This window comes from Xenopus laevis, chromosome 5S, assembly GCF_017654675.1.
Source record: "Xenopus laevis strain J_2021 chromosome 5S, Xenopus_laevis_v10.1, whole genome shotgun sequence".
NCBI classification, from domain to species: Eukaryota; Metazoa; Chordata; class Amphibia; order Anura; family Pipidae; genus Xenopus; species Xenopus laevis.
The window spans coordinates 66,295,684-66,323,142 of NC_054380.1; the positions used below are offsets into that span (position 1 = coordinate 66,295,684).

A 27,459-nucleotide genomic window follows, 5' to 3' on the forward strand; every position below is an offset into this window, starting at 1 on the left:
TGAAAAAGTGACCTTAAGTTGCTTATAGTCACATTTTCCTTCATTTTGCAATAAGGAGTTTTGGGGATTGGAGCTCTCCTCCAATGGCATTTGCATCATTTGGCCACAATTGTAATTTCCTAGTTAGTATGTACAGTACATTTAACAGACAATTTTTAAATGCAGTATCATCTGAAGAATGTAAAACTTGATTTAAGGGGGAATGTAATTAAAAATTGCAAGCAATGTTTAGCGAATGTTTAGCGCTGCTCGTAATTTAAAATTATTTGCTGGGGAATTTTACATTGCTAAGCAAAGGTTAGATTTAACATCTTTTCTGGAGTTTCGTTAAATATTTTGCCGCAAAGAGCACTTTGCGGTTGCAAAATTTTATTACATACACTGCAAATGTTCCCAAAAGCTTTGCAAAGAAGTTATTGAGGTCTGTAATTGGTCAAAAAGAATGCAAACATAGTCATTAACATTCACAGTGGGTTTTTTTGGCCATTTTTTGTGCTAAAAAACATATTACATTCCCCCAATACTGCTTATCTGCTTTGCAATAAGACTTTAAAGGAATGGATGGTCCATTTGGGTTTGATGTTGCATTTTCCTATGTTATATATCAGTTTGTATTAATCCACAGATTAACTTTTGACAATACTTCTGTTTATGATTTAGGCAACTGGTGACGTTCCTAATTTTGTTGTATAACTTCCAGCTTCCCACCAACAGCCAATGGTTACTGTTTCTGGGATGGCAAGTTGGGCCAATTCTTCTGAGAGCATTGCATTCCCAACCTACTGCTCAGATGATCGACAATAATCTAAACCAAGCACTCATGTACTGTATGTCTGTATGTATATTTTTATTTGTATAGGGCTAGTTGAAAGCAAATAACTGTACAGCAGAACAATAAATTAGCAAAGAGGGGTTCATTACAATAATAAATACAAATAAAACAAGTACAAAATAAAATACAAATAAAGGCAAAGCGCAGTTACAATAAAGATTAAGGGATTAGGGTCAAGGAGACAAGAGAATGGAGGTCCCTGCCCCGTAGAGATTGCAATCACTCACCTAATGTGCTAGGATATATATATATATATATATATATATATATATTATATATATATATATACTGTATATATACATGATGTTTAATGTTTAGTGTATTATAATTTATAATTTAATATTTATAATTACATTCTGGGGCTAATGTGCGGAAACATTAGGCTTATGCCTTTATATGGTCATTGCAGTTCTTGCCAATTTATAATATCCTTAGATTTTACAGTAGGGGGAACATCATTCCCTATATAAATAGGAAACATAAAACGAAAAAATATTCTCTTTAGAATATTATTTTAAAATTTTCCCTTTTCTACACTAGTTTTCCAAAACGGACAGATATTATTCCTTTCTTCTTCTTTTTTTTCTTTTTTAAAAACCCCCTATAAAATAGGGAAGTCTAGAAAAAACAAACAACCAGTCTATGACTGTGACTCAGATGGTGTGATCAATAGCTTTTGGTTCTCATGAAAAAGCCTAGTCATTGTAGATGAAGCAGCTATAGGAATTAGTCTGTAAAATGTGAAGCCATTCAGATCTAACTAGTTGCAGATCTTGTCTGTTAGCAGTAAATTATGTTTCTTTTCTTTTTATACCCAACTGGAAATGGAACATTTCATTGAACAGCATTGAGTTGTTATTTCTTACAATTGTTAAAATATTATTAGTCCATTTGCTGTAATATATGTAGAAAAGTTTGTAATTTCCCACCAGACACTGATTTTATGATTTACTCACCATCTCTACATTTGGTTACCCAAAAGAGCATTTATAAAATGATTCTGACTGTTGATTTTAACAAATAAAACCAAAACTCTTCTCAGAAGGTGACGTGTATGTTTATCACTTTTCCAGTTTTTGTAGTAGAATCACTGGTTTGTAGTAGAAAACCTTGATATAACTGTCAATTTCAAGTACTCACCGGTAACACCACAACCACAGTTTCTTTCTACTTCAGAAGTCTGTGTTATTATTACTAGTGTCATTTACAATAGCAAAATGCAGAGCTAAAAGCAAGGGCCTTCCAAAAAGGCTAAATCTATATAACATTTAGAATAATATAGGTATGGGATCTGTTATCCAGAATGTTCAGAGTCTGGGGTTTTCCAGATAAGGGATCTTTAAGTAATTTGTATTTCATACTCTTAGTCTACTAAACAACAATCTAAACATTCATTAAAACCCTAGAGGATTGTTTTGCCTCCAGTAAGGATTAATTATATCTTAAACTGGCCATAAACGCAACGATCCGATCGTATGAATCATGGGTTCGTATGATTTTCGGAACGTGTGTGGAGAGTCCTAACATTTTTCGTCCGGCGGAGATCGTTGTTTGGTCGATCGGACAGGTTAGAAAATTTCTGTCGGCTGCTGATAATATCTCTGCGTGTATTGCCGATCGTACGATTTTCAGTGGGAGACTGTCACTAGCTTTGTCAGACATAACTATCGTATGATTGCTGTCAGGGGCAGAACATCGGCTGATCTGTTCTTTTACTACTTTATTTGATTGGAATGATAAGACTTTGATCTGAATGGGTAGTGGAGGGTCGGGAGAGGGGAAAGTCCGATCGTATGTTGATTCGTGCGATCGGATCTTTGCGTCTATATCCAGCTTTAGTTGGGATCAAGGTACTGCTTTATTACAGAGAAAAATGAAATCAATTTAAAATATTTTAATTATTTGATTAAAAAAGAATCTTCCTTCCCATAAGTTGGAGCTTTCTGGATAACAGATTGCATACCTGTACCAAAGAGGAAGGAATGCTTTCTTGCATTATGCAAATATCATGCTAGGTTTTAGGCTCAATTATGCCTTATTTGCATAATCGTTTTAATGAATGACAAATTATGGTGTCTACAGGTAAACCTGAAGCAAAGTATTGGGTTACTAGAACTTGTACAATATTAAGGAATTTGGTATATGCTATTTATAGCTTGTTCACCATAAAACATATTGATTAAGTGACAATGTCATTATTTTTTTGTGCAATTTTTCTTTCATTCCCCCAACTAGACTTGGGGTGAAATAGCAATAGATGCAGTTAGCAAAGCTCAAATTCACCCATATAGTAGGGAATTTAATAATTTACTTCTTTAGAAAGGGTTATGTAAACCCAGTGGAAGCAATAAAGGCCCCACTGCAGATACCTTTGGGGAATCCACTTCATATCTAGAAGTTTTCATATGAAGTTTTGCTCCTGAATTGGAGTACATAGTAGGCTTTTTCCAAATATACAAAAATGGAAAGAATCTCTAGCTGAATTTAAAAATGACTTTCAAGGGGAAGTAAAATCAGAAAACAGGAATGCTATTTATGCTATACACACACACACATCTGAGGACACAAGCAAAACAGATAGATACAAAGGGCGAAAAATATACAGTAAAAATGGACTAGATTGCTACTTTACGATTTTATGTCTTTGTAGAAATAAAAGATATTCTGCAAATCTGCATCCTGTCAGTTTTAGGTGTAGAGATAAATGTATTGTTGTAACTGGCCTTGGATATAATTGTCACTTTGCACAATCATGCTATTTAAAATGGGCAAAAAGCAGAGCATGATAAAACATGTCTCATACAAAATCATATGAAATACACGATTCTAATGTCTAATGGAGATGGTCGCTACACATGTAACTCCTCTCTGAGCTCAGTCATCAGTTACTGTATGAGTAATTATTAGGTAAAGGGTAATTTGGCCTAATATACAGTCAGTGTCGGACTGGGATGCCCGGGGCCCACCAGAAAACCTTAGACTGTGGGCCCAACAGGAAAACTTAGACCGTGGGCCCACTTTCCAAACGATTATTCCTCCTCCCCTCACTTAACCTCTTTATTTTCCTAGTCTTTTATATCTACTTAATATACTCTATTCTTCCATTGTTACACATTTTTCCCCATAAAGAAATAGGTAATAACCATGAAATAGGCTAAATGGTTAGAAGCAGGAGGCCCACTGACACCTAGGCCCACTGGGAGTTTTCTTGGTATCCTGGTGGGCCAGTCCGACACTGTATACAGTATGTTAAGAATTGTGCATCATAGCAGTGTAGAACACTTTGAAACAAAGAACTTTGTTTCAGATAAGTTGAGGCTCAATAGCTGTGACTTACTGTAAGTTTAGCATAAAATATGCTAATTGCCAAGCTTAATAATATGTAGAGAAGAGGACCTGCTGCTATACTTACAGGATGTAAGGCTCGGTGTGCAGACAAGCACGATTCCATTATGCAGGGGTATTATTTGTAAACTGGATATCTAATTATCTTCCTCACAAGAACCAAACATGGAGTAGTTTCAATTTGATATTGAAAAACCGCTAACTTCATTTAGCCCCTTAGGATGCTGTAGTCCCTTCCCATCCAATTTAGCACAGTACAAGTTTAGGAAGCCATATCCAGAAACCCATTATCCAGAAAGCCCATAAAGCTCCATAGAGTCCTTTTAAGCAAATCATTCCACATTTCCATAATGATTTCATTTTTCTCAGTAATAATGAAACAGTACTTTATACTTCTTGATAACTAAGCTGCAAGGATCAATATTCAAACAATCAGGTTGGGTTCATTTAATCTTTAAATTATTTTAAAGGTATGTTGATCCAAATTCCAAATCCAAAGGTAATTTATCTGGAAATCCCTAGATCAAAAGCATTCAGCATACCAGGTCCTATACCATTACATGGTTTGCCAAAAAATAAAAATTGTCTGATTGTATTATAATGTTTATAAAGTAATTAAACTGTACACTGAAGCAGCAGGATATGCAAAGGTGTTCATATCATTACTGCTGGAGTTCCACATACGTTTTCCAGTCAACTAAATGTTTGTGTGTTGACATATTTTCTTAGAAAGTTCCACTGTTGCCACATTCCCCTAACTACATAGCTTGTTGATGGGAATTCAGAGATCTAGATCAGCAGAAAAAACCAACGCCCCTTGTGTTAACTATCTTATGAGTAGGGATGTAGCGAACGTCGGAAAAAAAGTTCGCGAACATATTCGCGAACTTGCGCAAAAATGCGAGCGGTTCGCGAACGGTTCGCGAACCCCATAGACTTCAATGGGAAGGCGAACTTTAACATCTAGAAAAGACATTTCTGGCCAGAAAAATGATTTTAAAGTTGTTTAAAGGGTGCAACGACCTGGACAGTGGCATGCCAGAGGGGGATCAAGGGCAAAAATGTATCTGAAAAATCTGCCTGTGTGTGCTTGGAAGAGATAGTGTAGGGGGAGAGCTGTTAGTGATTTCAGGGACAGATGATAGTAAGTTTGCTGGCTAGTAATCTGCTTGATACTGCTCTGTATTGGAGGGACAGAAGTCTGCAGGGATTTGAGGGACATTTTAGCTTAGGTAGCTTTGCTGGCTAGTAATCTACTGTTCTCTTTAAACAACTGCCATACGTTGACCTTGTAGGCATTGTTTGCCCAGTTTTTTTGGACGCAGCCACTGAAGCACAGTTGCCAGAAAAATATGCCATATAAATGCTGAAAATAGTCATTTTTCGCCATACGTTGACCTTGTAGACATTGTTTGCCCAGTTTTTTTGGACGCAGCCACTGAAGCACAGTTGCCAGAAAAAATATGCCATATAAATGCTGAAAATAGTAATTTTTCGCCATACGTTGACCTTGTAGACATTGTTTGCCCAGTTTTTTTGGTTGCAGCCACTGAAGCACAGTTGCCAGAAAAAATATGCCACATAAATGCTGAAAATAGTCATTTTTTGCCATATACGTTGAGTCAACGTATGGCAAAAAATGACTATTTTCAGCATTTATATGGCATATTTTTTCTGGCCTCTGTGCTTCAGTGGCTGTGGCCAAAAAAACTGGGCAAACAATGCCTACAAGGTCAACGTCGTTGACCTTGTAGGCATTGTTTGCCCAGTTTTTTTGGCCACAGCCACTGAAGCACAGAGGCCAGAAAAAATATGCCATATAAATGCTGAAAATAGTCATTTTTTTGGTCGCAGCCACTGAAGCACAGTTGCCAGAAAAATTATGCCATATAAATGCTGAAAATATAAATTTTTTTGGTTGCAGCCACTGAAGCACAGAGGCCAGAAAAATTATGCCATATAAATGCAGAAAATATGCATTTTTTTGGTCGCAGCCACTGAAGCACAGTTGACAGAAAAATTATGCCATATAAATGCTGAAAATATAAATTTTTTTGGTTGCAGCCACTGAAGCACAGAGGCCAGAAAAATTATGCCATATAAATGCAGAAAATATGCATTTTTTTGGTCGCAGCCACTGAAGCACAGTTGCCAGAAAAAATATGCCATATAAATGCTGAAAATAGTAATTTTTTTGGTTGCAGCCACTGAAGCACAGAGGCCAGAAAAATTATGCCATATAAATGCAGAAAATATGCATTTGTTTGGTCGCAGCCACTGAAGCACAGTTGACAGAAAAATTATGCCATATAAATGCTGAAAATATAAATTTTTTTGGTTGCAGCCACTGAAGCACAGAGGCCAGAAAAATTATGTCATATAAATGCAGAAAATAGGCATTTTTTGGTCGCAGCCACTGAAGCACAGAGGCCAGAAAAAATTAAACCAGTAGGGTTTGCACCCTAGTTTGTAACGGTGGCGGAGGGAGGAGGAGGACGCTAAAGGACAGCTGTGTGTGGAGTCATGAGGCTTGAAGAGAAGGACAGCTGCATAGAAGTCAGAACAAGTCTTCCGGCGTGCAGTAACCCTCCGAGATCCACCCCTCATTCATTTTAATAAAGGTCAGGTAATCGACACTTTTGTGACCTAGGCGAGTTCTCTTCTCAGTTACAATCCCTCCTGCTGCACTGAAGGTCCTTTCTGAGAGCACACTTGAGGCTGGGCAAGACAAGAGGTTCATGGCAAATTGTGACAGCTCTGGCCACAGATCAAGCCTGCGCACCCAGTAGTCCAGGGGTTCATCGCTCCTCAGAGTGTCGATATCTGCAGTTAATGCCAGGTAGTCCGCTACCTGCCGGTCGAGGCGTTCTTTGAGGGTGGATCCAGAAGGGTTGTGGCGCTGCCTTGGACAGAAAAACATTTGCATGTCTGACGTTACAGACTGGCCAAAGGGCTTTGTCCTTGCAGGTGTGCTCGTGGCAGGATTACTGGCACCTCTGCCCCTGGAATGTTGATGAGTTCCTGAAGTGACATCACCCTTAAAAGCATTGTACAACATGTTTTGCAGGCTGGTTTGTAAATGCCGCATCTTTTCGGACTTGTGGTATGTTGGTAACATTTCTGACACTTTATGCTTGTACCGAGGGTCTAGTAGCGTTGCGACCCAGTACAGGTCCTTCTCCTTAAGCCTCTTGATACGGGGGTCCTTCAACAGGCATGACAGCATGAAAGACCCCATTCTCACAAGGTTGGATGCAGAGCTATCCATCTCCGCTTCCTCATTATCAAGGACTGCATCATCCACGGTCTCCTCCCCCCAGCCACGTACAAGACCAGGGGTCCCCAAAAGGTCACCACTAGCCCCCTGGGAAGCCTGCTCCTGTTGGTCCTCCTCCTCCTCCTCCACAAAGCCACCTTCCTCCTCTGACTCCACTTCTGGCACCTCTCCCTGCGTTGCAGCAGGTGCCTGGGTTCGTTCTGGTGATTCCGACCAGAAATCGCGCGCTTCCAGCTCCTCGTCACGCTGGTCTACAGCCTCATCTGTCACTCGTCGCACGGCACGCTCCAGGAAGAAAGCGAAGGGTATTAGGTCGCTGATGGTGCCTTCGGTGCGACTGACCATATTTGTCACCTCTTCAAAAGGTCGCATGAGCCTGCAGGCATCGCGCATAAGCACCCAGTAACGGGGGAAAAAAATCCCCAGCTGTGCAGATCCAGTCCTACCACCCAGTTCAAAAAGGTACTCGTTGACGGCCCTTTGTTGTTGCAGCAGACGTTCCAACATAAGGAGCGTTGAATTCCAGCGAGTCTGGCTGTCAGAAATCAAACGCCTGACTGGCATGTTGTAGCGCTGCTGAATGTCAGCAAGGCGTGCCATGGCTGTGTAGGAACGTCTGAAATGGGCCGACACCTTTCTGGACTGGGTGAGAACGTCCTGGAATCCTGGGTACTTGGAGACAAAACGTTGGACTATTAAATTTAACACATGTGCCATGCAGGGCACATGTGTTAAATTGCCTAGTCTCAACGCTGCCAACAGATTGCTTCCATTGTCACACACCACTTTTCCGATCTGCAGTTGGTGTGGGGTCAGCCACCGATCGGCCTGTGACTGCAGAGATGACAGGAGTACAGATCCGGTATGGTTTTTGCTTTCCAGGCACGTCATCCCCAAGACAGCGTGACAACGGCGTACCTGGCACGTCGAATAGCCTAGGGGGAGCTGGGGGTGCACAGGTGTGGAGGAGGAGAAGGAGGACCCAGCAGCAGAGTAAGAAGAAGAAGAAGACGAGGTAGAGAGCGATGGAGGAGTAGAGGTGGTGGCAGAACCGCGTGCAATCCGTGGCGGTGACACCAACTCCACTGTTGTTGTTGAGCTACCCATTCCCTGCTTCCCAGCCATTACCAAGTTCACCCAGTGGGCAGTGTAGGTGACATACCTGCCCTGACCATGCTTGGAGGACCATGCGTCAGTAGTCATATGGACCTTTGGCCCAACACTAAGTGACAGAGATGCGGTAACTTGGCTCTGCACATGTTGGTACAGGTGTGGTATTCCCTTTTTAGAAAAAAAATTGCGGCTGGGTACCTTCCACTGCGGTGTCCCAATTGCTACAAATTTGCGGAAGGCCTCAGAGTCCACCAGCTGGTATGGTAAAAGCTGGCGGGCTAAGAGTGCAGACAAGCCAGCTGTCAGACGCCGGGCAAGGGGGTGACAGTCAGACATTGGCTTCTTACGCTCAAACATGGCCTTCACAGAAACTTGGCTGGTGGCAGATGACTGGGAATGGGAACAGGTGGTCAAGGTGGAAGGCGGAGTGGAGGGTGGTTCAGACGGGTCAAGGAGAGCAGAGGTAGAGCAGTAAGATGCTGGACCAGAAGGAGTGTGGCTTTTAGTTTGCCTGTTGCCTTTGAGGTGTTGCTCCCAAAGTGCTTTGTGCTTGCCGCTCATGTGCCTTCGCATAGAAGTTGTACCTATGTGGCTGTTGGGCTTACCAAGGCTCAGTTTCTGACTGCACTCATTGCAAATTACAATGCTTTTGTCAGAGGCACACACATTAAAAAAATCCCACACTGCTGACTTTTTGGAAGTGTGCGATCTGGCGGTAACAGTAGAAGTTGGCGGAGTTTGCGGTATTGGCGGCAATGGCGGGTGCGTTGGCCGGCTGAACACAGGTGCCGATACATGTTGTTGCCCTACTGATCCCTGCGGGCTGTCCTCCCTGCTTCTTCTAAGTCTTATTCTCCTACTGCCTCTCTGACTCTCCGTCTCTCCATCTGAACTACCCTCCTCTTGCTCTCTTCTACTAGGCACCCACAAAACATCAATCTCCTCATCATCATTCTCCTCAGATGCATCAATTTCTTCTGACACATCACAGAAGGAAGCAGCAGCGGGGACCTCCTCCTCATCACTCATTATGTCCATCTCTATCGTGTTCTCTGCCAGAATTAAATCTGGTGTAAGGTCCTCATCTCCTTCATCTTCTTCTGGCAATAATGGTTGCGCATTACTCAGTTCAAGAAACTCATTGGAAAATAACTCCTCTGACCCCAGTGAAGAAGGGGCACCGGTGGTGGAGGAAGTGTTACGTGGGGTGGCCATAGCAGTGGAGGATGAGGAGGATGTTGTGGTAAAGTTAGAAACGGTAGAGGATGGGGTGTGCTGTGTAAGCCAGTCAACTACCTCTTCAGCATTTTGGGAGTTCAGGGTCATTGGCTTTTTAAAACTGGGCAATTTGCTAGGGCCACAGGATTGCATAGCAGCACGGCCCCTAGCACGGCCTCTGCGTGGCGGCCTGCCTTTGCCTGGCATTATTTTTAAAAAAACAACAACAACAACAAAAACTCAGTTGGTTTTTCTGGAAACGATAATACACACAGCTAGATGGCGGGTTGAAGAAAACACTGTGCAAATAATGCCTACAAAGTCAACGTATACACTACTACAGCGGTGGATACGGATTACGTAAAATATATGAATGCTGCTTGAAAAAAAGTAACTCAAGTGGTTTTTCTAGAGACGATAATATTATCAATATTTAGACAAAATGTGAACAAGGTAACACAGCTCGATGGCGGGTTGAAGAAAACACTGTGCAAATAATGCCTACAAGGTCAACGTATACACTACTACAGCGGTGGATACGGATTACGTAAAATATATGAATGCTGCTTGAAAAAAAGTAACTCAAGTGGTTTTTCTAGAGACGATAATATTATCAATATTTAGACAAAATGTGAACAAGGTCACACAGCTCGATGGCGGGTTGAAGAAAACAGTGTGCAAATAATGCCTACAAGGTCAACGTATACACTACTACAGCGGTGGATACGGATTACGTAAAATATATGAATGCTGCTTGAAAAAAAGTAACTCAAGTGGTTTTTCTAGAGACGATAATATTATCAATATTTAGACAAAATGTGAACAAGCTCACACAGCTCGATGGCGGGTTGAAGAAAACAGTGTGCAAATAATGCCTACAAGGTCAACGTATACACTACTACAGCGGTGGATACGGATTACGTAAAATATATGAATGCTGCTTGAAAAAAAGTAACTCAAGTGGTTTTTCTAGAGACGATAATATTATCAATATTTAGACAAAATGTGAACAAGGTCACACAGCTCGATGGCGGGTTGAAGAAAACAGTGTGCAAATAATGCCTACAAGGCCAACGTATACACTACTACAGCGGTGGATACGGATTACGTAAAATATATTATGGCTGCTTGAAAAAAGTGACTCCGGTGTTTTTTCTGGAGACGGTAATATTATGGATATTTAGACAGAATGGGAACAAGGTCACACAGCTCGATGGCGGGTTGAAGAAAACAGTGTGCAAATAATGCCTACAAGGCCAACGTATACACTACTACAGCGGTGGATACGGATTACGTAAAATATATTATGGCTGCTTGAAAAAAGTGACTCCGGTGTTTTTTCTGGAGACGGTAATATTATGGATATTTAGACAGAATGGGAACAAGGTCACACAGCTCGATGGCGGGTTGAAGAAAACAGTGTGCAAATAATGCCTACAAGGCCAACGTATACACTACTACAGCGGTGGATACGGATTACGTAAAATATATTATGGCTGCTTGAAAAAAGTGACTCCGGTGTTTTTTCTGGAGACGGTAATATTATGGATATTTAGACAGAATGGGAACAAGGTCACACAGCTCGATGGCGGGTTGAAGAAAACAGTGTGCAAATAATGCCTACAAGGCCAACGTATACACTACTACAGCGGTGGATACGGATTACGTAAAATATATTATGGCTGCTTGAAAAAAGTGACTCCGGTGTTTTTTCTGGAGACGGTAATATTATGGATATTTAGACAGAATGGGAACAAGGTCACACAGCTCGATGGCGGGTTGAAGAAAACAGTGTGCAAATAATGCCTACAAGGCCAACGTATACACTACTACAGCGGTGGATACGGATTACGTAAAATATATTATGGCTGCTTGAAAAAGTGACTCCGGTGTTTTTTCTGGAGACGGTAATATTATGGATATTTAGACAGAATGGGAACAAGGTCACACAGCTCGATGGCGGGTTGAAGAAAACAGTGTGCAAATAATGCCTACAAGGCCAACGTATACACTACTACAGCAGTGGATACGGATTACGTAAAATATATTATGGCTGCTTGAAAAAAGTGACTCCGGTGTTTTTTCTGGAGACGGTAATATTATGGATATTTAGACAGAATGGGAACAAGGTCACACAGCTCGATGGCGGGTTGAAGAAAACAGTGTGCAAATAATGCCTACAAGGCCAACGTATACACTACTACAGCGGTGGATACGGATTACGTAAAATATATTATGGCTGCTTGAAAAAAGTGACTCCGGTGTTTTTTCTGGAGACGGTAATATTATGGATATTTAGACAGAATGGGAACAAGGTCACACAGCTCGATGGCGGGTTGAAGAAAACAGTGTGCAAATAATGCCTACAAGGCCAACGTATACACTACTACAGCGGTGGATACGGATTACGTAAAATATATTATGGCTGCTTGAAAAAAGTGACTCCGGTGTTTTTTCTGGAGACGGTAATATTATGGATATTTAGACAGAATGGGAACAAGGTCACACAGCTCGATGGCGGGTTGAAGAAAACAGTGTGCAAATAATGCCTACAAGGCCAACGTATACACTACTACAGCGGTGGATACGGATTACGTAAAATATATGAATGCTGCTTGAAAAAAGTGACTCCGGTGTTTTTTCTGGAGACGGTAATATTATGGATATTTAGACAGAATGGGAACAAGGTCACACAGCTCAATGGCGGGTTGAAGAAAACAGTGTGCAAATAATGCCTACAAGGCCAACGTATACACTACTACAGCGGTGGATACGGATTACGTAAAATATATGAATGCTGCTTGAAAAAAGTGACTCCGGTGTTTTTTCTGGAGACGGTAATATTATGGATATTTAGACAGAATGGGAACAAGGTCACACAGCTCGATGGCGGGTTGAAGAAAACAGTGTGCAAATAATGCCTACAGGGCAAATAATGCCTAAAAGGTCAACTTATACACTACTACAGCGGTAGTAAAATAAAAAAAAGTAAAATAAAAAAAAAATGAATATTAAAAAAAAAAAATTAAAGTTGGTGCTGCTGAACTACTAGGAGCAGCAGATTAGCACACCAGTCCCACTCCCCAACACTGCTAGACTAATAGCACTGGGCTCTTATAGTAGTAGTAGTAGTAGTAGTAGTAAAACAACAAAAAAATAAATAAAAGCAGTCCTTACAAGGACTACTGTTATTGCAGCAGTCAGCAGATGAGATCAGAAGCAGGACAGCTGCCCACTGCAGCTACATACAGAGCACTGCAGTAGAAGGTAGATTACTAGCCAGCAAAGCTACCTAAGCTAAAATGTCCCTCAAACCCCTGCAGACTTCTGTCCCTCCAATAACAGAGCAGTATCAAAACGATTACTAGCCAGCAAACTTTCAACTGTCCCTGAAATCACTAACAGGCAGCAGCTCTCTCCCTACACTATCTCTTCAGCACACACAGGCAGAGTGAAAAAACGCTGCAGGGCTTCGGTTTTTATAGGGAAGGGGAGTGGTCCAGGGGAGAGCTTCCTGATTGGCTGCCATGTACCTGCTGGTCTGGGGTGAGAGGGCAAAAAAAAGCGCCAACAATGGCGAACCCAAAATGGCGAACGTCGCGCGACGTTCGCGAACTTCCGGCGAGCGCGAACACCCGATGTTCGCGCGAACAAGTTCGCCGGCGAACAGTTCGCGACATCTCTACTTATGAGTTCACCAGTTTAGGACTGTTTCCCACTAGTCCATGAAAGCATATGCTCAACATGCCTCAGTGCATAATACTCTCTTCTTTCCGAGATCTGTAACAAAGGACTGTGTGCATATTCCTTTATTAATAAGCTCCTGTTTCTGTCTGTATGAATCAGGAATTGTAAACTGTCTGTGGGTGTTAGTGTCTTTAATTAACGGCCATCTGTGTAATGAAATGAATTTTGTGTTTGTTAGTCATATCCCCTTTACATTAAAAACCATTACCCCCTGTAATGACTCTGGAAGCTAGTGAAGAGTCCAGTAGTCCAAGAAGTGAACATTTACTTGAGCAACACTGAACACTGGCTCCCCATATTAGAAAATTGAAGTCAAGTTGCACTAGAAATTATAGAGAGAGTAGGCTGAATGAAAGACAGGACAAGCTGATACAGTATCAAGAGGAAATCTTTGTAACATCTTTGTAAGGAGCCTGATTTAATTATATTTAGGGGCAGATTTACTAAGGTTTGAATGGTAAATTTCCAATTTTGTTGGTCAAAACTCACAAATTTGAATTTAAAACCACTGACTTGAATTTAAATTTGAATGTGAGATTTATCACCCTCAACACTGAAAACAGTTCTAATTCGACTATTCTCCGCCTTACACCTGCTGAGTTTATGTAGTCAATGGCAGAGGTCCTTTGAACTATTTGAAGATGTTAATAGTAGCGACGAGCCAATTTTTTGAAAAGTTTCCCTTTGAAAATTACGCCACATAGAGTCTAATGGGAGAAAAAAAATGTTGCATGTCAAAAAAAAAAATTCAACACGCAAAAGTCAAGTTAGACTTTCAAATTAGATTCCAGTTTTGGGGTCAGGACTATTTGGTCGAATTTTAGACGGTCTCATTTTTTCATAAATAACATACCATTCGAATTGTGAGTAAAATTAATTTAAAATCGAGTTTAAAAAAATTTACATTACTCTGAAATTCGACCGTTATTAAATAACCCCCCAAAAAATTCAAGTCTGTTTGACTAGCGAAACAAAATCTGAATTTCTTCATCATTGGAAAAACTTGATTAAGTTAGTGGAAAATGCATACTACAGGTGATGAAGATAAATCTTTAATTAACAAGATCATGCATAATCTTAAAACATCATAAATTAATTTTAGGAATTATTTCTTTGTTAAATGAACCCCTTTGGGATTGTTTTCTTTAATATAAATGGTTACGGTTACTGTTAAATGTTTCCAAAAACGATTTGAGGCATTTATATATATATAGTGTAGTATCTTGTAATACTATTCCTGTCATTTTCTCTATTTCATTAAATATGATGTATTGATAATTGAAAAATAAATAAAATGCAAATTAATGTTGAAATGACAAAATTAATTTTAAATATTCAAACTATATTTTTTAAATAATTTTTCTATTAATAACTCAAATTTAAGTTTAGAAAACTTGATTCCAAAAATACAAGAAAGATAAAGAAATCTATCACGTTAGATGATTTACTGATGAGCCACTCCATGTTGGTCCAGTAGAGGTTGATAAGAATCTTAATGCAATTTCAGTATAATTTCTGTGTGTGTGGGGTCTTAAATAAATGTCACATCTAGAAGCATTCTGCCACATCATAGTTCAAAATGCTTAAAAAATGCTTAAAAATGTATCCCTCACATTTCACATTTCTTTGCGCTAAAATGCACAAATCTGAATTATTTGGCAAAAGAAAAACCTATAAAAACTCAGATGTAAAACATTGGCATCTAAAAGCTTGCAAATTCACGTAGAAGTCAATGGGAGTTTTCCCTAGGTAACATTTTAGTGACTTTTTTTAATGAAATTTTTTTGAAACTTTCAAATTTTTTGAGAGTTTGTAGACCCATTGAAAATGATGAGTTAATATGAATTCGATTAAATCAAGTTTTTTCATTCAGATTTTTTTTAATACATAAGCACACTTTTGTGTTTCTTGAATTTAAATTTAAAATTACACAAAATGTCAATACCTCTTTTTCATAGATTCTTCTAAAGAACGCTACGGGGCATATTTATCAAGGGTAGAATTTCGAAGTGGAAAATACTTTGAAATTCGACCATCGAATAGAATCTTTGGACATTTGAAGTCGGAGGATTTTATTCATCGTACGATCGTATTCTGATCGTAGTAGGATTGTACAATTGTACCCCGATCGTACAAAAAATTGCTCTGGAAGGTCCCCGTAGGCTAACATAGCACTTCGGCAGGTTTAAGTTTGCGAAGTATTGAAGTCGAAGTTTTTTTAAAGAGACAGTATTTAGATTATTGAATGGTCGAATATTCAAATAATTTTTACTTCGAATCGAAGTCGAAGTAAATTAGAAGTCGTAGTATCCTATTCGATGGTCGAAGTATCCAAAAAATTACTTCAAAATTCTAACTTTTTTAACTTCAAAAATTCACTCGAGCTTAGTAAATCTGCCCCTACATGTTATCGTCCTAACTTACTTTTTTGGGTAAGCGGTTTTCTCCACACATTTTATACCATATGGAACATTAATTTTACAGTGGGCATTATATTAACTCTCTTGTCTTTATTAAGGTTCCCTGGACATGTGTAATATAAACCGGTAACTTAAACCATTTGCAGCAACATTTATAATAAAGACGTCCATACAACTTTCCTGCCCTATGCAAATTTACCTAAGCACAAGATCAATAGCGAAGATTGCCTAGGCACAAATGAATGCTAGCGCATCTTCACTGTGAAATGCTCGCACAGCCGAAATAACGCTATTGAAATGTTGCCAGTTTTCAACGCCCGGGGCGAAACTTCGCATTCTAGTGAATTAGCGTATTCGTAGAATATTTGCGCCTGGCAAAGTGATGCAGTGGGTGCAAAACTGACGCTGGCGAATATTCGCCAATCTGCGCCTGGTGTTCTTTAATTGTATTATGGATTGTATTCTTTGGGGGAATGTAATAACAGATCTCCAGTTTCCGTAACCTATACAACTAAAAAGCAGGTAGCATATTTTCTGGTCTGCTGTTTAAATCATATATCAAATCATTTTCTATAATTTATGACACTTGGAGGGTTATTTATTAGAATCCAGGATACGGTTCGGGATTCGGCCAGGATTCTGCCTTTTTCAGCAGGATTCTGAATCGGCCGAATCCAAGATATCTGATTCTCCTTTCCATCTCAGAGGAACTTGACTTAAAATTTATAGGTATTACATATGCATATCCAAATACGGTACACAGATAACAAAACAAGGCATTGCGGATATGGGAAGATATTTCTGTTTTAAGGGATATAGTATATTTAGGCACACATAACATAATATGCTGAAGAGTTATTTTGACGGAACATGGGATATGTACCTGCTTTCTATATGTAAACACTGTTTTGATGTAACCTACGCTTTCATTATAGCAAGCAAAGAGGACAATGCCTTCCTTCTGTCTGCCATTAGCACCATCACGGGGGTATATTTATCAAAGAGTGAAGTTAGAGATCGCCACAGTCCTCTAGAGTGAAATTCCGCCACTCTCCATTCATTTCTATGGGATTTTGAGAAGTGTATTTATCAAAGGATGAACTTTCACCGTAACCCATTGATAAATACTCTTTTAAAAATTACATAGAAATAAATGGAGAGTGGCGGAATTTCACTCTAGAGGATTTTGGCGATCTCTAACTTCCCTCTTTGATAAATATACCCCACTGAGTCCTTGCAGCATAGCCTTTTCCAGACTGAGGACATGTAATTATTGATGACTAACCACCGTGGAAGCTTAAGAATGTACAATAAATACTGAAGAGCGATTATCAGTAATTATTTCTTTTTGCGTGCAGCAAGAACTATTTAAAGGCATTCCTTTGGATTAACAAATACAAACCACATAAAGACCAAGTAAATATAAAAATTGCGAACGGAAATGTTTCTTCATTTATGATTGTTTATGGTCAAAAACTGAGGTTTAATTAGGAGGGACAAGTTGGACTTGTTCATGACAGAGCTTGCAATAAGAGAAAATTAAATAATACCTACCGGAATTTTCTTTTCCTGGCCATCCTCCCCGTCAACATGGAAATTCTATACTTATGGGTATCTCCTGCTGCTTCCCAGCCTGGACAGAAGAAATGGTTAATTTCACCACCCCATAAAGCCCACCCCTTCCTATTCCTCCTCAGTCTGATTATAAAGTCACAATAGGGCGGGCATGTTGACGGGGAGGATGGCCAGGAAAAGAAAATTCCGGTAGGTATTATTTAATTTTCTCTTTTCCTGGCCATCCCCCGTCAACATGGAAATTCTATACTTATGGGATATACCCAAGCAATCAATACAAGGGCGGGATTAATGCTGATCAATTTATTATACAGAAGTAGCTGAAAGAAGGATAGATTGCCCAAACTGGGCCTGAGAAAAAGACATCACATCCAATCTGTAATGCCTAATGAATGTATTGGGCGTGACCCAGGTCGCTGCTCTACAAATGTCTTCAGAGGATACTCCTGCTTCCGCTGCCCAAGAAGCTGCCACACCACGGGCCGAATGTGCTCTAACTCCCTTGGGAAGAGAGTTGCCCTGCTCTTTATATGATCTCGATATAGCCTTGACTATCCAGGAACTTAGAGTAGACTTAGCGGCTTGCTCCCCTTTTCTTTTCCCAGCGGGAATAACAAAGAGCATTCTTGATTTTCTGAAACTTTCTGTTCTTCTGATGTAGATTTCCAAACATCTTTTGACATCCAGCGACAGATCTTTCTCTTGGGAAGCTGTAAGATTCTCAAATGAAGGCAAAACAATCGGCTCATTAATATGAAATTTTGATACCACCTTAGGAAGAAAATTAAGAACTGGCCTAAGGTGCACCTTCTTCTCATGAAAGATTGTATAAGGTGGATCCACAGAAAGAGCTTGGAGCTCAGAGATTCTGCGAGCTGACGTGATAGCTACTAGAAAGAAAGTCTTCAAGGTTAGTAACCAAAGCGATATTTGTTCCAGAGGCTCAAAAGGTTCAGCCGATAAGGCCCTTAAGACAAGCGGAAGATCCCAGGAAGGAAAAAGAGGCCTAGTCGGAGGCCGGATTCTTTTCACTCCCTGAAAGAATCTCTCTATTAGGGGTTCCTTGGACCATCTCTTTCCCAGAACTGCTGACAAAGCTGAAATTTGACCCTTTAAAGTACTAAGGCTCAGCCCCTTTTGAAGACCTTCCTGGAGAAACTCCAATATAACTGCTACCGAAGGTGTCAAAGGATCCAGGAGTTTACTCATAGCCCAAGAACTAAAGGTCCTCCAAACCTTATGGTACTTAGAATTGGTGTTACTCTTCCTAGCCCTAACCAAGGTCTCAATGACTGAGTCAGAACAACCATATTCTCTCAGGATCCTCCTCTCAATCTCCAAGCCGCTAGCTTGAAACTCACTGGATTGGGATGTTTCCGAGAACCCTGAAGTAGGAGGTCCCTGGAGTGTGGGATTGGCAACGGATCCGCAATTGATAGGCGTCTCAAGAGCGGATACCAAGGCCTCCTGGGCCAGTCGGGGAGAATTGCTATCACTTCCATTCTCGTATTCATAATTTTCTGTAATACTCTTAGTATTACCGGTATTGGAGGAAACACATAGGCAAATAGATCCTTCCAATTCTGGGAGAAGGCATCCAGTGCTGCTGCTCCTGGACAAGGGGCTCTGGAAAAGAAGACCGGAAGCTTGGCATTCCGATCTGTTGCCATCAGATCTATCTGCGGGCAGCCCCAAATAGATGTTATCCAGAGAAAAACCTTCTGCTTCAGCTCCCATTCCCCCTTCGGTAAATGGTGACGGCTCAGGCAATCCGCCCATGAATTCTGAACACCCGGAATGTGTTGAGCAGTCAGGTCTTGAAGATGAGTTTGAGCCCACTGCATGATTGGTGTTATCTCTCTGAGAAGGGTCTTGCTCCTCGTTCCTCCCTGGCCCTTGACATATGCCACAGCTGAGACATTGTCTGTCCTGATCTTCACTGAGGAACCGAGGATGACTTTCTCGAATGCCCGAAGTGCTTGTGAGATCGCCCTGATCTCCAGGACATTGGATGGGGTCTCGGATAGATTCTCTTCCCAAGCTCCCTGAGCATAGTGATCTAGTAGGTGAGCTCCCCAACCTACACCAGAAGCGTCCGTAAATATCTCCATCCAAACTGGTTCTTTGAGAGGGAATCCCCTCCGAAGGTTGCTCGGAACCGTCCACCAAACAAGACATTGTCGGCATTCTCTGGTGATCTGGATTAACCGAGACCAATCCTGGACAACTGGATTCCACTGCCTGAGAAACGAAAGTTGAACCGGTCTCATCCTCCATTTGGCCCATCTCACCAGACCTATCGTTGAAGTGAGGAGACCTAAAAGACTCATGAATGTCCTCGCTGAGGTGTAGGACCTCCCCCGCAACTGATCGACCTGAAGTACAATATGACGGATCTTCCGCAATGGAAGAGATACCATGCCCAGGACTGTATCCAACTGAGCGCCCAGGTAGATCATCCTCTGAACTGGTATAAGCTGACTCTTGGCCGTATTTATGATCCACCCAAACTTCTCCAGAGTGTCCCTGGTCGTTTGAAGGTTGGCAGATAAGCTCTCTGGATCTCTGGCTACAAGCAGCAAGTCGTCCAGATAATGGTAGACTTCGATTTTCTCCCATCTCAACTTGGCTATTATTACCACAAGAATCTTGGTAAAGGTCCTGGGCGAGGTTGCTAGACCAAACGGGAGACAGCGGAATTGGTAGTGCCGACCCTGAAGACAAAACCGCAGAAATTTCTGATGCTCCAAAGCAATGGGCACGTGAAGGTAGGCATCCTTCAGATCCAAGGATGCCAGCCAATCCCCTGGATGAATAACCCTCTTTATGGTCGCCAATGTCTCCATTTTGAAGGGTTGATACTTTAGAAATTTGTTTATTCTTCGGAGATCCAAAATTGGACGAAAGTCCCCTGTTGCCTTGACAACTAGAAAAAGAGGAGAATAGAATCCTGTTCCTTCTTCTTGGAAAGGAACTTCCGTAACTGCTTGTTTCATCAGCAGCTGCTGAACATAATGAAAAAGGACTTTTCTTCTTTCTGGATCTATTGGTATGTTTGAAACCACGAAATGGTCTAACGTAGGCTTTAAAGAAAATTCTAATTGGTAGCCTCTTTGAATTGTAGTGACTACCCATGTGTCTGTAAACTCCTTGGCCCATACTCCTTGAAAGGCCAAAAGTCTTGCCCCTACAGGAGGATGGGTAGAGAGACCGTCATTGAGCCTTTGAAGAGGACTTGGGGGACCTTGGAGGTCTAGCTCTGGCCCTAAAAGACGTTTGGCCTGCACGCCAATTCGAGGTTCTAAAATCTCTTCCGAATCTGAATCCTCTAGTATCATCTCTTCTTCGAAAGGAACTTTCTGGCCGCCTCCTGAAGCTATCAGGAAATCTTCTACTTTGCGGCAAAAAAGTACTCTTGCCCCCAGAAGATTTTGATATAATGTCATCCAAGGCCTTGCCAAATAATTTCTTGCCCTCAAAAGGCATCTTGCAAAGCGAATTTTTGGAAGCGGTATCCGCAAACCAAGATCTGACCCAAAGAGCTCTACGGGCTGCTACAGCAAAGGACATTGAGCGAGCAGACAATTGCACTAAATCCAAGGATGCTTGCAGGCAAAAATTAGAGGCCAACCTGAAATCTTCAAGACCTTCCAGAATCTTCTCTCTGGGCATTCGATCTTTAACGGCCTGCTCTAAGTTTTCTGCCCAAAGGGAAAGTGCCTTGGTAACTGACACCAATGCAATAGAAGGCTTACAGGCTGCTCCTGCTGAAATGTAGCATTTTTTCAGCTCAGTTTCCATGCGGCGATCCATGGGATTTTTTAAAGCAGATATATCATCTATCGGCAACGCCGTCTTCCTCGACAATCTTGCCACTGGAGCATCCACCGAAGGAGGTTTATTCAAAGTATCTTGAATATCATCAGAGAAAGGATATAATTTCTCAATCCTTCTTTCCGCTGGAATTCTCCTGGAAATCTTCTCCCATTCCAAACGGATTAAATCCTGCACTTCCTTATGAATAGGAAAAGCCATCTTCGCTTTTTTAGAAAATAGAAGGGAGGTAGAAGGCTGACTTGCATCCTCCAGATTCAAGGTGCGCCTAATAGCCCTAATGAGGGGAGTAAGATGTTTCTGATCGAATACTGAAATTTCATCACTAGGCAATTCCTCATCAGATGAAGAGCTGTCATCCGAAGAATCCTCCTGAATAGAAGGATTTCTATTAAATACAGACAAATCTGGGTTAGAGAGAACTGTCTCTTTAAGAGATTGAGATACTGCAGTTTTAATCCATGACATCAGAGACTGCTGATCAGGCAAAGTGGCAGATGTTGAAGGAATAGGCAAATCCTGAGGAGAATCCCTGGCCACAGAGGGGTTAATCTGCCTAGACAGATAATCATCAAAGCAGTCCTGGCAAAATTTCTTATCTCTCATAGCCATATTAACACATGCTCGGCATCTCTTCTCAGCATCTTGCTTATCTCTCTTTTTAGTAGGCTCTTCAGCAGAGGCACTATAAAAAATAAGGGCATACATAAGCCACTATATAGGGGAGATTTCTTTTCGTAACATCAGTAGATTGGAGTACTCACACTATCACCTTGGAAGCAGTCCTCTTCGGGGCAGCTGGATCCATTTTGCACAGGCAGAATAAACGCCAACATCCAAGGCAGCGCTGCGACTTAGCGCCAAACTTTTAAATTTTCAGCCGTCGCCGAGTGATGACGTCATCGCGCACACTGGAGCGCACCTTGAACCGCAAATGCGGCAACAACATCCAGCCCCGCCGAAATCCCCCTCCAGACAACGCAGTTGCCACACAGGATAGGGGCTTCGGGCAAAGAGAATCTCCCTAAGAACTGTGCCCGGTAATCTTAAGTGTGAGTATAAATTTCACCTGAAGTACAGAGGGAACAATCTCCTACTGCATCCAGGCTGGGACAGAAGAAAAGACTGAGGAGGAATAGGAAGGGGTGGGCTTTATGGGGTGGTGAAATTAACCATTTCTTCTGTCCAGGCTGGGAAGCAGCAGGAGATACCCATAAGTATAGAATTTCCATGTTGACGGGGGATGGCCAGGAAAACATTTTCATTTATGAATACTCCCTACCTTCCTAGATCATAGGATGAATGATCATCTAATAAACAAAAACCAAAAACCAGCATGTTCAGCCTTTCCATTTCTGCATGCAGTCTGTGCTACCAAAACAACTTCCAGTAGATTCACATACCACATGCGTATATTTACTGCAAGGTCAGTAAAAAAAAATTTCAGGTGATGTCAAACTGAATATCCAACCATACAGAAGGATAAAGATAGAGACATCAATGAAATCACCATTAGCCATTCTTTATCTTGACTGTTAAATGCCAGAAGTCAGAGAACAGCAAAAAGAGATGTAAGATTTTTTTTTATAACTTTCTTTTTATTGAGATTTTGTATTTTTTTTAATAAGAAACAAAAAAGAAAACAGAAAAGAAATGTGAGCTCAGGTAATCAGATGTTACACATTAGCATACTGTATGTAGTATCATCAGTTTCATCAAGATGTATATAGTATGAATGGAATGATATCAAAATGTTAACGTATATAACAGTGCGAACCATTTGGGATCATTACATCAACACTGTTTCTGAAAGTGGCTTATAAAGAGATGCTACTACCTTGCCACGATTCTTAGCTATGGATGCAATTGTTGAATGTAGTTAGGGCTCAGGTACTAGTCCTGGTGGAATTTACCCCATCGTTCCCCTCGGAGATGTAAGATTTTTACAGTTATCACAGGCCAACAACCACATACAGAGTAGAAAAACTGACTTTTGATGGTTGCTGTTATTAAGGGATATACCCTTCGAAGTACAATTGCCCTATACAATGCAGCAGATCTTTATGCCAGAAAACAGAGTACCATAAACCCTTCAGATATAACTTATTCGTGGGGATGCAAACACTGTTGCTCAACCAAAGCTTACCCAAATGTTGCAGGACTAGAGTTGCCAGTATCCTCCTTAAAGAAGATCCTTCATAACTCACTGCAATTTCTGAAGTAGAAGACACAAACTTAAGTTTAAACCATAAACTACAAGATCTGCTTGTTTGGTAAGGTTGGCAAATGTGTGGATCTAGGCATGATATGACTACCTACATCCCAAGCCAAATTAGCTTGATCTGATTGTTGGCCCAGAGCCAACGATTGGATCATATGGAGGGACCAACAGACCCACTGGATGAGGACAGTATAAACATGCTGATGGGGTCGTTGTTGGATGGGAAAATCAAATTTGCCCGATAGCTAACTGGATCATGTTTGCCCAGATATCAATCGTGCAGTTTTGTCTGTGGGCCCCATACATGTGCCAATAAGCTGCAGACTTTGTCTGGAAGGGCCCAGATATGTCCCCCTAATAGAATTTAATCTCTAGTGAGAATCCTACTTAATAGTATTTTGCTGTTGTCTGTCATATGTAGATAACTTTGCAATTTTGGCTTCCTGGTATTTCATTGCAATGAAACATCAGAAGGGAGGACAAACTGCTTTTTCGTTTCCCTGTTAAAGTTTCCAGCTGCGTGAACAAAGAACACAGAGCCAAATTCCCTGGCACTAGAAATCTGGAGAAAAATGTTATGAAGTGATGTTGCTTCAAGAATACAATTTTGATGTTGCAGCTCCCATCATGCTTTAACCCTTGATAATATGTTGGGAATTGTAGTCCAGCAACATTAGGGCAAAGTATCAGTAGCAAAGTAAGTAAATATTTTAACATACCCTTTAAAGCATGTCTTACAACTGCAACTGCAGCTGGAAGCAAGTTTAAAGTATTATTATTAACATGCCAAAATTGCTCAGTAAGTAGTAATAAGAACAGCAGTAAACCCCTAAACCTGCTTTTTGCCTATTATTATTATTACCTGTTAGCCGAGAAACAACTCAGCATTTCTAATTTCCTAGTTCTGGTGGGGTAGGTAATTAGCTTGCAAGAATGAAAATAGAATCGCACAAACACCAAATATGTTGCAGGTGGGAAACTTCCCCTTTTCTTTATTGTGACCACCTGTGATGCACAGGTGGTCACATTAAAGAAAAGGGGAAGTTCCCCACCTGCAACATATTTGGTGTTTGTGCGATTCTCTTTCCATTCCTGCAAGTGTTATGACGTGTGCCGACCGTCTTAAAAACTCTGCACCACCTAAGCAGGAATACCTAAGGAAAGGTGAGAGGTGCGTGCGGCTATTTGTACATACAGAACGTAGGTAATTAGCTTCCCAGTGCACAGTTAATCACCTTGCATAATGGACTTCTGCGTATCTGCAAGACAAAACAGTCACAACAAAGGATGTTGCTTATATAGAGCTCATTCTCTCTCAGCTAATTACAGGGTAGATATAGGGGCATAGTGGAAGAGTTCTATGGAGGCTATATATGCACTTTCGCCATTAAAAAGAATGCACACCTACAATCTTCTTACAGTTACAGCCTTCATATAAATTAGAGTTTCCAAGACTAAGGGGGTTATTCATCAAAATCCGAAATGTCCTCACTATTTTCTGAAAACCATTCCAACCAAATCCGCATGGACTTTTCCCCGCTATTTATCAATACATTTTCACAAAAATTTCTTGTGTGGGGAAAAGACTTTATAAAATATTGTATATTGGATTTGTCAAAGTATACTGTGATTTTTTTCAGTTTTGCCGCCCAAAACCTACGACTTATTTGGATTATCGCCTGAAAACGACAAATTCTTCTGAATATTGTACGAAACCCAGTGCAGATCAGGATATCTTCCAATTGTAAACTGGACATTTGCCTTTGACTTCTACATGATCTTGGCAAGTCTGAGTTGGAGTACTTTTTTATTCACCATCTTGGTTTAATAAATCACGAAAAAAATAGATTTTTCTTTATCTATGAAAAAATGTTGTTTTCCTCTTTAAAAGTCCAACCAGAAAAAATTGTTCTTTAATAAATAAACCCCCTAAGTCTTGGAAAATGGTGGCTAAACAGAATAATTGTTTAAAGGATAGCAGAACCCACTTTGCAGTTCTAATATCCAATTTTGTCTTTGGTGCCTTGTTCATTTTTTGTGGAATTATAATATTCAAATCTGAAGCCCACATTATGTCTCAAGCACCATGCTGAGATTTAGTTATACGTTTTGCTTTTGATGCACCAAAAGAATAACTATCCAAAAATGTAATCAGGTTCATACAGATTTCCCAACTACATCAAACATTCCCAGAAGCACATTGACTAAATACAAGAAATAGATTTAATCAAATATGGAACTGTTAACAAAAGTGGTGGGATTGTAACACTTATTACTGGCACTCTAGTCACTGCAATGTTTTCCCACAATTGCAAGTAGCAATGGGACTCCACTAAAACATTTCAGAGTTAGGGATTTTTTTTGCTGTCTAGCATAAAGTCACACCTACTTTGAGCAATAAAATATGAGCGGTCTTTTTTATTAAAAAGTATTTTCAATTTTTTTTTAAAGTTGCTGTTGCGAAATAAAACTCCTGATGCAACAGAGATTTGTTATTAAGTGTTAGCCTCGATTACCTTTTGATGTGTGCTAGATTCTTTCTTTCCCCATATTTGTATTGGATGCTCAATCTTTTAACTTATACGAAAGTAACAACACCCTAATGGAAGACTGTATGACTATTGAACAATGACAACTGCTACCTAATCAAAAACCCACAATCCCAACCTACACCAAAATTAGTGGTGGGAACAAGGGCTTTATTATCAGCTACACCCTTGGCAAGGCACTGAAAATCAGCAGACATATGTTCCTATTATTATGGGTACTGATAAAACTCTATGAAGCCTTGTGCCAAAAATAATATTAGCAGAGTGGTGTAGTTAAAAAATGTAAAAGAAAGGATTGATTGCCGATTGTTTGTCATCAGTATTGGTTGGTATGACTTGATGGCTGGTTCTTGTGCTGTTTCAAAATATGTCATGGCAACATGATTGATCTCTTATTAGACAACTATGGTGTACTATGGGGGTCAGTAACAACTTTTGGCCATCTATGTGATTTTGCTAGTGGGCTAACTCAATTATTTTTGGGCCCACCACTAACAATTTTGCATTAGACACAGGTCACCCGCTACCCCTTTCCCTTCCTAAATAAGCTGTTTTCAAATCTGATTAAAATGTAGTGCCAGAATGAATGCCTTGGCATGCCAACATTAACCCCAGTTTCTTTCAGCACCCTGACAGTGGCATTATCAAAATGTAAGCACCCCAGTAAAGGTTTCCCCAATTACGACAGACTGTTGCTCTCTATTGCACTGCTGGTTACATGGACACTCTTCACCCTTTAGTCCTTCTACACAGTCTTTTAAGGGTATTCCTTGGATGCTGTAGGTATAGGTTACTCTTAGCATTTTTGCATTCACCTACATTCCTTTACATCTAGTTAGGACTGTGCATATGGGTAAATATTTGACAGCACATCATTAACCACAAAAAATCTGTGCCAAAAGATGCAAACAATTTAACGTGGATAGCATCACTTGCTTGGAGGCTCCCATATATAATCTGAAAAGGGCAGAAGCATAATCTGGCTTTCTTAAAAGGGGGGGGATAGTAAAACAATTAATATGGAGGCAATGCTAAAGCAAGACTGTAAAGTGAACAAAATAAGTTCCCATACTTCATTATATAGCAAACTGAAGACATACTGTATTTTAAGTATTTTTCAAGTGAGTGTAAGAGAGCAATACTTCTCCTATAGCCTAAAAGGGTAATTATCGAACTGTACATTTTTAGAAGACAAGCAAAAGAAAGATTTATGGTTGCACTGTAAAAGTTTCCAGTCAATGAAATTGTATGTGTGCGTTTCCTGTAAACTTTCTGGTGTCATTTTATGACCTATGTGTGTGTGCATAAAATGTGCATATATGTCCTTA

The 27,459-nt window shown here is 40.4% G+C and overlaps 1 protein-coding gene across 1 annotated transcript; it reads right to left on the reverse strand.

Moving 5' to 3' along the window:
- Positions 1–20,740: 20,740 nt before the first annotated feature.
- On the reverse strand, positions 20,741–22,551 carry LOC121394105 (lamina-associated polypeptide 2-like). The gene is made up of 2 exons (XM_041564106.1): positions 22,126–22,551; positions 20,741–22,046 (listed from the first exon to the last, which is right to left on the reverse strand). The coding sequence occupies exons 1-2, from the start codon at positions 22,167–22,169 to the stop codon at positions 20,741–20,743; spliced, it is 1,350 nt and encodes a 449-aa protein (XP_041420040.1). The 5' UTR covers positions 22,170–22,551.
- Positions 22,552–27,459: the final 4,908 nt, after the last annotated feature.